Here is a 10,950-nt window from a genome sequence, read left to right as displayed (position 1 = left end):
CACATTTTCTGCCACAGTTGCCTATCAGGAAAGAGTCAGGGAAAGAATAAACTTCACCTGTTCCTGGAAAAGGTGCTGACCTGCTAATGAGAAACAGGCAATATCTGTGGCAATTCCCAGGCTTTGCAGGGAAGAGACTCCTCCCCATGGCGGGAATCTCCTTGAACCAAAGCCAGGCCCTTCCCATGACCCCTGTCCCGGCTCCATCATCCTGTTATTCATTTCAGTGCCCCTCCCTCACATCCTCTTATAAAAACCCAGTCTTTTCTGCCCCGACAAACCAGTGCAGATCCCTTGCAAGAGAGGTAAGTGGGAGCTGAGACAAGATGAGACCCCTGACAGGGGTTTCACCTCACATATTTCAGGGAAGGTATACAAGGATCCCTGTCCTCAGAGAATGCAGGAGCTCTGAGACCAGGCAAAGGCAGTCCTGGGAGGCCTCAGGTGTAGGAGGATGTACAGGTTTTCAAATTCTTTCCAGAACTATGGAAGGGGATGGATGCCATCAAGATGGATTTATTCCTAGGGAACTAGACAGAGGAAAAGATAAGAGGTACAACAGGGCGTTTCTCACATCCTCTCTCTGACCGTCCTTCCTTTAGTTCTCTGGTTGTCTCTGAACATCACAGACAAGATGATGCCTTCCATGGGCCTCCCCAGCCTGTCCTGGATGCTGCTCTCCTGCCTGATGCTCCTGTCTCAAGTCCAAGGTGAGACTTCTCTGCCTCTAGCACTGGGTTCCCAGTGTTTGCTCAGGGCCAAGAAGAGGAGGAAAGCTCCTGTGTGCCTCCCGTGGTAATGGTACATCCCCACACAACAACACTGCCTGCAATTCCTGCATCATCATCCTTCCTTCTGGGTGACTAGTGGTGGGAGGCACCTCAGTGGTCCAGTAACAGTGGGATGAGATGATTCTCAATTTTCAGTAGAGTCTATTTATGTGGGTAGATTAAGGAGGGAAGCATAGAGTGTCATTAATGAGATGAGTAGAAGGAGAATGACTGGAGGATTCAGTGTAGAGACAGTCAGCCAAGACGAGGAGAAGCCTTGGACTTTTGAATAAGGCAGATGAATAAAAAGAAAACAGACCATCTCCCAATTACTAGGTCTAGTTCATGATTAAGAAAAACTCCTGGAAATGTTGGCATTGGTGACAGGCAGTCAGGAGTTTGGTGTCACTGCTCCAAGCCGTGGCCCCACAGATATTCCCCAAGGTCACCTCCCCATTCCAATCCCCTCTCTCCATTTCACCCCCTCCCTCTCCTTTATTTCTTCTTCCCTAGGGGAAGATTCCCAGAAGAAACTGCCCTCTGCACGGATCAGCTGTCCCAAAGGCTCCATGGCCTATGCGTCCTACTGCTATGCCTTGTTTATAACACCTAAAACCTGGATGGATGCAGACGTGAGTGCTCGGATTTGCAGTTAGGGCTGATAAGGAGAAGCAAATCAGAGACAGGGTTTGGGGGCTGGGAGTCTCCATTCTCTAGAGTTTCTTGAGGGTGAGAATGAGCACCTCATCTTTTGCAAACACAACCCCTTCTCACCTACCTTGTCTCTGTCCTTCCCTCAGTGAGGGTCTCAAGCTCCTCCTCAGTCTCTCCCTTCTCCACACAGATGGCCTGCCAGAAGAGGCCCTCAGGCCACCTTGTGTCTGTGCTCAGTGGGGCTGAGGGATCCTTCGTGGCCTCCCTGGTGAAGAACAACTTGAAAACCCTCTCAGACGTCTGGATTGGGCTCCATGACCCCACAGAGGTACACTTACATCCTCTCTAGTCTGTTACCTCCCAGGATGCTATGGCCAGCCAGGCCTGCTCGCTGTCCCCTGTGCCTGCCTAGGAAATAACGTAGAGATCCCTAGAGCTCGGAGATCAAGGGGGTAATTGGAGAATGGAGGGCCTTGAGGCCAGCAGCAGAGCTGAGTTCTGTGCAAGTCTCCAGTCTCCAGTTAAGGTTAATCTGCCTCTTGTCAAGCTTTTACACAATTCACACACCATGCCTTGATTCAGTTCGCTGTGCATCCCTGAGTCTGCACATGCTGCGCTTAGCAAGTGCTAAATGAATATTTAGGATTGATGCATTTTTCCCTTATAAAACATATGTTGTCTTGGATGTTCAGAGGGTAATCACAAATGTACCACCAAGTGTAGTTCACACAGTGACAAGTTACTCTGAGGGGTTCTATTCGTCTTTGTGATTACTGACTTTTGAATTTGCCAATGGAAGCAAAGAGTTACGGAGTGTTTCCCAGAGGAGAGCTGTGGGGCATCACCTGCTAGAGCAGAACTAATTCCATGATGCTGGGGAGGGTATCAGATGTTCCAGCTGAGGGAATCAGGCCAGGAGAACTCTAAAGGCCTTTCCACCTCACCTGACTCCATCCTCTGCTCTATAGGGCTCTGAGCCCAATGCCAGTGGATGGGAGTGGAGTAGCACTGATGTGCTCAATTACGTTGCCTGGGAGAGAAATCCAGCCACCGTCTCAAACCCAGGCTACTGTGGGAGCCTGTCCAGAAGCTCAGGTACGAAACAGAGGAGATCACTTCTGCCCAGCCTTTTCCATCCCCTCATCCCCTATTTCTGGGTCTGGTCTTCAGAGAATCCTCCTGGGCTGGAACTGCTTGTCTGTTCCCATCCCCTCTCACCTCTCCTTTCTTTCTCTCTCTTTCCCCTGGAGTGGGACCCTGGTGAAGATGAGGGAGAGCCTTTGAGTCCTAGGTCAGAATCTGGGATGCGTCCCCATTGGGTTCTCAAGCTCCACCAGCCCCATTCACTTGAGCTCTTCTGTCTCTTCAGGGTATCTGAGGTGGAGAGATTATAACTGTTATGTGAATTTACCCTATGTCTGCAAGTTCAAGGACTAAGTCAGATGGGAAGTCAGTAGCCTGAGTCTGGTGTGCAGCTCATCATGGACTTGGAACCAAGTATGAAGACCCATCCCGGAAAGGGAAATCCTCCCCACACCCCCAACCTGACCACCTCATTCTGGCCTTCCCTGTCTCTCAGCCTCATTTCAGGCATGTGTGTGTGTGTGTGTGTGTGTGTGTGTGTGTGTTTGTGTGTGTGCGTGCCATGGCCTGAGGTCTTGGAGAAGAGTAATAAATATCTTATTCCAAACTTACCTGCTTTTGTGCTCTTGTCTTGTAACAAGACTCTGAGGAAGATGTTTGTATGGGAAGAATCTAGGGGTGACCTCCATCAAGTTTCATCCAGTTTCCTTGGAAAATGACTGAATGTACATTCCCACCAGTGTATTTGTGATGAGTATGTAGGCCCTGTTCCCTTAGGAATTGGGTTGTGTTGTACAAAGGCATTGCTTCCCCACACACTGTACTGCCCATTCCTCCTGATGGTATGACACAAGCAGCCTTAGTGCGGTCCCATGCTATTTATTATAGAATGCACTTCTGAAATCATTTGCTGTGAAGGATCATGAAGGATCTATTCTTTTTCTTTAATGTGCAATCCACCTTGGATCATGACTTTTATAAAATATAGTCAAGAAGAAATTACTTGGACTGACATGCAGATCATTGGATGTTGTCACTCTGTTTTAAGAAAGGAGCAAACTGTAGGTGTGGCACTCCGTGATCCCAGACTTGACTACAAAGCAACAGTAATAAAAACAATATTGTACTCGAACAAAAACAGACATATAGGTCAATTGAGCAGAATAGAGAGCCTTAAAGTAAACCCATGCTTATATGGTCAGTTAATCTTCAACAATGAAGTCCAGAATATACAATGGGAAAAAGACAGTCTCTTCAATAATAGTATTTGAAAACTGACAGCTTCATGCAAAAGAATCAAACAGCACTGCTTTCTCACACATATACAAAATTGAACTCAATATGGATAAAAAACTTGCATTTAATACATGAAACAATAAAACTACTAGTAGAAAAACATAGGCAGTATTGTCTGTGACATCCTTCTTAGCAATATATTTATGGATCTGTCTCCTCACACAAGTGAAACAAAAGCAAAAATAATCAAATGTGACTAAGGCAAAATAAAAAGCTTTTCCACAGTGAAGGAAACTATCAACAAAACAGTAAAACAGCCTTCTTACTGGGAGAAAATATTTGCAATAGGGGATCAATGTCCAACATATTTGAAGAACTCATGCAACTCAACATCAACAAAAATCAAGTACTCTGATTAAAAAATGGACAGAGGACCTGAGTAGATACTTTTCCAAAGAAGATGGCCAATAGGCATATGAAAAGATGCTCAGCATCACTAACCTTCATGGAAATGCAAATCTAAACCACAGTGAGGCACCACCTCACACCTGGAATAATGGGTATCATCAAAAAGACAACAAATTACAAGTGTTGGTGAGGATGTGGAGAAAAGAGAGCGCTCATGCACTGTTGGTGAGCATGTAAATTGGTACAGCCACTATGGAAAACATTTCTTCACAAAATTAAAACTAGAACTGCCATGTAATCCAGCAAATTCACCTCTGGGTATTTACCTGAAGAAAAGAAAAACACTAATTTGAAAAGATAGGTACACTCCAATGTTCATTGTTGCATTATTTACAATGGCTAATGTACAGAATAAACCTAACCATTCATCAACATATCAATGGATAAAGAAGATGAGGAATATATATTTTATATGTATAAAATATATATAATGGAATATTACTCAGCCACGAAAAAAACTGAAAGATTTTGTGACAATATGCATAAATCTAGAGGGTATTGTGCCAAGTGAATTAAATCAGACAGAGAAAGACAAATACCATATAACCTTACTTATATGTGAATTCTAAAATATAAAACAAACAAATGAAAAGAAATAAAATCATTCATAGATACAGAGAACAAACAGGAAATTGCCAGTGGGAAGGGGTGTGAAATATGGGAAGGGGATTAAGAGGTGCAAACCCCCAGTTATAAAATAAATAAGCCATGGGGATGCAATATATAGGAATATGGTCAATAATATTGTAATAACTTTGTATGGGAACAGATGATTACTAGACTTATCATGCTGATCATTTTATAATGTATGCAAATGTCCAATCGTTATGTAGTATAGCTGAAACTAACATAATATTGTATGTCAACCATATTTCAATTAGAAATATCAGTAATAATGTATCAGTATGGTTCATCAGTTGTATCAAGTGGTAAGTCCCTGTATTACCATTTCAATAATTCCATACATCTAAAACTATTCTAAGAATTAAAGCCTTTTTAAAAAATGAATTACTAAAATTGAAATATAAAAAAGAGTTACATATGTTAAGAACCCATTTATAAAATTTTAGATTTCATAGACAAAACTAATCTGCCAAATTGCTATAAAAACTTCTAAGATTTTACTCTGGATTTCTGTAGTTATCTTGCACAGGTACGGCAACAAACAGTTTGAGGACTAGCACCATTTCATGGACCACACAATTAGTTCCTTATCCCTATAGTTGCTGAATGGTATCACTTTCCTCAGTACTTGCAAGAAAAGCCCAGTGGGTTTTCTGTCCTGTGTCCTGGAAACATGCTCTGGCCTCAGTCGGGACTAGAGTTGGGAAGGCTTAATATCCTGCGGGGTTTCTACTAATATTTCTTTAATAAATAAAAAAGTGAATAAATGATGATTTATTTGAAAAGAACCACTTACATGGGTGAAGACGGTTGAAACTTTCATTGAACCGAAATATTTTTAGACCATTATACTACTCACTACCTCAATTCCGACACATTCTCAGCCTCATATCTTGTGTAAAAATATTTGGCCAATTGCCTCATCTGAAAGGGGGATGTCACCTTGATCAAAATCTTCTATGTGAGCCAAGAGCCACTCAGCATTGCTACATAGGTATGTTTGCCAGATAAAATAGAGGACTCCTAGCTAAATTTGAATTTCAAATACGCCACAAATTGTTTCTTGGTATTAGTGTATATTCAAATATTACATCTTTGCTCAATTTGACAGATATTGCATATTTGCCAAATCTGGTGATACTACATATGGAGGTTTTCATTCTCAAATAAATAGATCAGATGAATTGACAGTGTCTACTTTCCTTAATTGACATTTGGCAAGTTTCCTATAGCCTTTTAAGATAGGCAATCTTTCTTCAAAGAGAGAGAATCACCCATTACATCTGAAACTAGGTAAAAGCATATCTTTTCCTTTCCGTAGAGGATTTTTTCTATTATTATCTGTCAGAGTTAGGAAGTATTTTCCCTTTATTCTCTACAAGCCTGTATATAAGATTTAAAATATGTGTTTTGGGGTAGTTTGGTGGGACTCTTCCAAAAACACTCTAGACCTAAATTTTTCTTTGTAAGAAGATATTTTTAACATAGATTAATTTTTTTAAGATGGATATAGTAGATTTTAAGATTTTCTTGATTTCCCCTAGAAGAATTCAGAATTTTTCAACCTAGATATTGAAAAAAAAAAAAAAAAAAAAGCTCATTTAGGGATGGCATGATCAAAACAACAATACTGACAATGATTCCTGGCACTCTGTATTAAATCCAGGATCTCAGCAGTAGTGGTGCTCCATAGTTCCTAGATTGTGTTCCACTTTTATTACAGCTTTATTGAGGAATAGTTGGTAAACACAAAAATTTGCACATAATGTATAAAATTTGGATAATTTGGACATATGTATACACATGTGTTACCATCACTGCAACCTAGGTAGTAAATATATCCATCACCTTTGAAAGTTTCCTTGTGTCCCGCTTCTTTGTTTCTTTGTTCCTGTGGTAACAACACTTATCATGAGAAATACACTCTTAATAGTTTTTTTCTTTTTTTAAACAGTTTTTTAAGTGCACAATATCTTATTGCTAACTATAGCCACTGTGTTGTACCACAGATTCTGTAAGCTTTTTCTACATCTATTGATGATTGTGTGCTATTTACCCTTTATTCTATTAATGTGGTGTACACTGTTGATTGATTTGCATATGTTGAACAATATTTGCATCCGAGGAATAAGAACCACTTGGTAAGGGTGTATTATACTTTCAATGTTCTGTTGAATTCGAGTTGCTGATATTTTGTTGAGAATTTTTGCAACCATGTATATCAAGAATATTGACCTGAAGAGTTCCTTTTTTATGGTGTCTTTATCTGAACATATTTCAGAATGGTTACTTATCTCTTCACCACAAGAATCTAGTGGGTTTCCAGAAAGAAAAAACCATGAAAGAGTGGAGACTCCCTAGACAGGGTCCTCCAGGAGTCTCTCACTCATAAAGCCAATCCACACTCAGCATCCAACAAGTGGTCAAAATTACAATTTCATGTTTCTAAAGTTTATAGATCTAGCAGTTCTGATGCAGCTAAGCAGAAATGAGAAGGTATCTGTGTAGTGCGGTGCCTCTGCAGATTCCCCAGGAAAAGGAGATTACCCCAGGAAAAGTTGTTGGTGCTAAAATTATTCAGACTTTTTCCTGTTTTAAGAAAGAGAGTGACAACATCCAATGATCTGCATGTCAGTCCAAGTAATTTCTTCTTGACTATATTTTATAAAAGTCATGATCCAAGGTGGATTGCACATTAAAGAAAAAGAATAGATCCTTCATGATCCTTCACAGCAAATGATTTCAGAAGTGCATTCTATAATAAATAGCATGGGACCGCACTAAGGCTGCTTGTGTCATACCATCAGGAGGAATGGGCAGTACAGTGTGTGGGGAAGCAATGCCTTTGTACAACACAACCCAATTCCTAAGGGAACAGGGCCTACATACTCATCACAAATACACTGGTGGGAATGTACATTCAGTCATTTTCCAAGGAAACTGGATGAAACTTGATGGAGGTCACCCCTAGATTCTTCCCATACAAACATCTTCCTCAGAGTCTTGTTACAAGACAAGAGCACAAAAGCAGGTAAGTTTGGAATAAGATATTTATTACTCTTCTCCAAGACCTCAGGCCATGGCACGCACACACACAAACACACACACACACACACACACACACACACACACATGCCTGAAATGAGGCTGAGAGACAGGGAAGGCCAGAATGAGGTGGTCAGGTTGGGGGTGTGGGGAGGATTTCCCTTTCCGGGATGGGTCTTCATACTTGGTTCCAAGTCCATGATGAGCTGCACACCAGACTCAGGCTACTGACTTCCCATCTGACTTAGTCCTTGAACTTGCAGACATAGGGTAAATTCACATAACAGTTATAATCTCTCCACCTCAGATACCCTGAAGAGACAGAAGAGCTCAAGTGAATGGGGCTGGTGGAGCTTGAGAACCCAATGGGGACGCATCCCAGATTCTGACCTAGGACTCAAAGGCTCTCCCTCATCTTCACCAGGGTCCCACTCCAGGGGAAAGAGAGAGAAAGAAAGGAGAGGTGAGAGGGGATGGGAACAGACAAGCAGTTCCAGCCCAGGAGGATTCTCTGAAGACCAGACCCAGAAATAGGGGATGAGGGGATGGAAAAGGCTGGGCAGAAGTGATCTCCTCTGTTTCGTACCTGAGCTTCTGGACAGGCTCCCACAGTAGCCTGGGTTTGAGACGGTGGCTGGATTTCTCTCCCAGGCAACGTAATTGAGCACATCAGTGCTACTCCACTCCCATCCACTGGCATTGGGCTCAGAGCCCTATAGAGCAGAGGATGGAGTCAGGTGAGGTGGAAAGGCCTTTAGAGTTCTCCTGGCCTGATTCCCTCAGCTGGAACATCTGATACCCTCCCCAGCATCATGGAATTAGTTCTGCTCTAGCAGGTGATGCCCCACAGCTCTCCTCTGGGAAACACTCCGTAACTCTTTGCTTCCATTGGCAAATTCAAAAGTCAGTAATCACAAAGACGAATAGAACCCCTCAGAGTAACTTGTCACTGTGTGAACTACACTTGGTGGTACATTTGTGATTACCCTCTGAACATCCAAGACAACATATGTTTTATAAGGGAAAAATGCATCAATCCTAAATATTCATTTAGCACTTGCTAAGCGCAGCATGTGCAGACTCAGGGATGCACAGCGAACTGAATCAAGGCATGGTGTGTGAATTGTGTAAAAGCTTGACAAGAGGCAGATTAACCTTAACTGGAGACTGGAGACTTGCACAGAACTCAGCTCTGCTGCTGGCCTCAAGGCCCTCCATTCTCCAATTACCCCCTTGATCTCCGAGCTCTAGGGATCTCTACGTTATTTCCTAGGCAGGCACAGGGGACAGCGAGCAGGCCTGGCTGGCCATAGCATCCTGGGAGGTAACAGACTAGAGAGGATGTAAGTGTACCTCTGTGGGGTCATGGAGCCCAATCCAGACGTCTGAGAGGGTTTTCAAGTTGTTCTTCACCAGGGAGGCCACGAAGGATCCCTCAGCCCCACTGAGCACAGACACAAGGTGGCCTGAGGGCCTCTTCTGGCAGGCCATCTGTGTGGAGAAGGGAGAGACTGAGGAGGAGCTTGAGACCCTCACTGAGGGAAGGACAGAGACAAGGTAGGTGAGAAGGGGTTGTGTTTGCAAAAGATGAGGTGCTCATTCTCACCCTCAAGAAACTCTAGAGAATGGAGACTCCCAGCCCCCAAACCCTGTCTCTGATTTGCTTCTCCTTATCAGCCCTAACTGCAAATCCGAGCACTCACGTCTGCATCCATCCAGGTTTTAGGTGTTATAAACAAGGCATAGCAGTAGGACGCATAGGCCATGGAGCCTTTGGGACAGCTGATCCGTGCAGAGGGCAGTTTCTTCTGGGAATCTTCCCCTAGGGAAGAAGAAATAAAGGAGAGGGAGGGGGTGAAATGGAGAGAGGGGATTGGAATGGGGAGGTGACCTTGGGGAATATCTGTGGGGCCACGGCTTGGAGCAGTGACACCAAACTCCTGACTGCCTGTCACCAATGCCAACATTTCCAGGAGTTTTTCTTAATCATGAACTAGACCTAGTAATTGGGAGATGGTCTGTTTTCTTTTTATTCATCTGCCTTATTCAAAAGTCCAAGGCTTCTCCTCGTCTTGGCTGACTGTCTCTACACTGAATCCTCCAGTCATTCTCCTTCTACTCATCTCATTAATGACACTCTATGCTTCCCTCCTTAATCTACCCACATAAATAGACTCTACTGAAAATTGAGAATCATCTCATCCCACTGTTACTGGACCACTGAGGTGCCTCCCACCACTAGTCACCCAGAAGGAAGGATGATGATGCAGGAATTGCAGGCAGTGTTGTTGTGTGGGGATGTACCATTACCACGGGAGGCACACAGGAGCTTTCCTCCTCTTCTTGGCCCTGAGCAAACACTGGGAACCCAGTGCTAGAGGCAGAGAAGTCTCACCTTGGACTTGAGACAGGAGCATCAGGCAGGAGAGCAGCATCCAGGACAGGCTGGGGAGGCCCATGGAAGGCATCATCTTGTCTGTGATGTTCAGAGACAACCAGAGAACTAAAGGAAGGACGGTCAGAGAGAGGATGTGAGAAACGCCCTGTTGTACCTCTTATCTTTTCCTCTGTCTAGTTCCCTAGGAATAAATCCATCTTGATGGCATCCATCCCCTTCCATAGTTCTGGAAAGAATTTGAAAACCTGTACATCCTCCTACACCTGAGGCCTCCCAGGACTGCCTTTGCCTGGTCTCAGAGCTCCTGCATTCTCTGAGGACAGGGATCCTTGTATACCTTCCCTGAAATATGTGAGGTGAAACCCCTGTCAGGGGTCTCATCTTGTCTCAGCTCCCACTTACCTCTCTTGCAAGGGATCTGCACTGGTTTGTCGGGGCAGAAAAGACTGGGTTTTTATAAGAGGATGTGAGGGAGGGGCACTGAAATGAATAACAGGATGATGGAGCCGGGACAGGGGTCATGGGAAGGGCCTGGCTTTGGTTCAAGGAGATTCCCGCCATGGGGAGGAGTCTCTTCCCTGCAAAGCCTGGGAATTGCCACAGATATTGCCTGTTTCTCATTAGCAGGTCAGCACCTTTTCCAGGAACAGGTGAAGTTTATTCTTTCCCTGA

General features: G+C 43.6%; 2 protein-coding genes across 2 annotated transcripts; one reads left to right on the top strand and one right to left on the bottom strand.

The window, feature by feature from the left end:
- Positions 1-290: 290 nt before the first annotated feature.
- LOC132376725 (lithostathine) lies at positions 291-3,087 on the top strand. Its single transcript, XM_059942580.1, has 6 exons — positions 291-305; positions 603-710; positions 1,284-1,402; positions 1,615-1,752; positions 2,393-2,519; positions 2,794-3,087. The coding sequence occupies exons 2-6, from the start codon at positions 635-637 to the stop codon at positions 2,859-2,861; spliced, it is 528 nt and encodes a 175-aa protein (XP_059798563.1). The 5' UTR covers positions 291-305; positions 603-634; the 3' UTR covers positions 2,862-3,087.
- A 4,811-nt stretch (positions 3,088-7,898) lies between these two features.
- On the bottom strand, positions 7,899-10,695 carry LOC132376726 (lithostathine). The gene is made up of 6 exons (XM_059942581.1): positions 10,681-10,695; positions 10,276-10,383; positions 9,584-9,702; positions 9,234-9,371; positions 8,467-8,593; positions 7,899-8,192 (listed from the first exon to the last, which is right to left on the bottom strand). The coding sequence occupies exons 2-6, from the start codon at positions 10,349-10,351 to the stop codon at positions 8,125-8,127; spliced, it is 528 nt and encodes a 175-aa protein (XP_059798564.1). The 5' UTR covers positions 10,352-10,383; positions 10,681-10,695; the 3' UTR covers positions 7,899-8,124.
- Positions 10,696-10,950: the final 255 nt, after the last annotated feature.

The sequence above is a fragment of the Balaenoptera ricei genome, chromosome 13 (genome assembly GCF_028023285.1).
Source record: "Balaenoptera ricei isolate mBalRic1 chromosome 13, mBalRic1.hap2, whole genome shotgun sequence".
NCBI lineage: Eukaryota > Metazoa > Chordata > Mammalia > Artiodactyla > Balaenopteridae > Balaenoptera > Balaenoptera ricei.
Note: the sequence above shows the minus strand (reverse complement) of the source record. Positions and strands in the feature narration are given on the sequence as shown.

Bases quoted from the DNA above. Each gene is read 5' to 3' on its own strand.
- LOC132376726 (XM_059942581.1), bottom strand. From the start codon at position 10,351: ATGATGCCTTCCATGGGCCTCCCCAGCCTGTCCTGGATGCTGCTCTCC. The intron at 8,594-9,233 runs GTACACTTACAT...TCTGCTCTATAG, and splicing joins GGCTCCATGACCCCACAGAG to GGCTCTGAGCCCAATGCCAG. The intron at 8,193-8,466 runs GTACGAAACAGA...CTGTCTCTTCAG, and splicing joins GAGCCTGTCCAGAAGCTCAG to GGTATCTGAGGTGGAGAGAT.
- LOC132376725 (XM_059942580.1), top strand. From the start codon at position 635: ATGATGCCTTCCATGGGCCTCCCCAGCCTGTCCTGGATGCTGCTCTCC. The intron at 711-1,283 runs GTGAGACTTCTC...CTTCTTCCCTAG, and splicing joins GCTCCTGTCTCAAGTCCAAG to GGGAAGATTCCCAGAAGAAA. The intron at 1,753-2,392 runs GTACACTTACAT...TCTGCTCTATAG, and splicing joins GGCTCCATGACCCCACAGAG to GGCTCTGAGCCCAATGCCAG.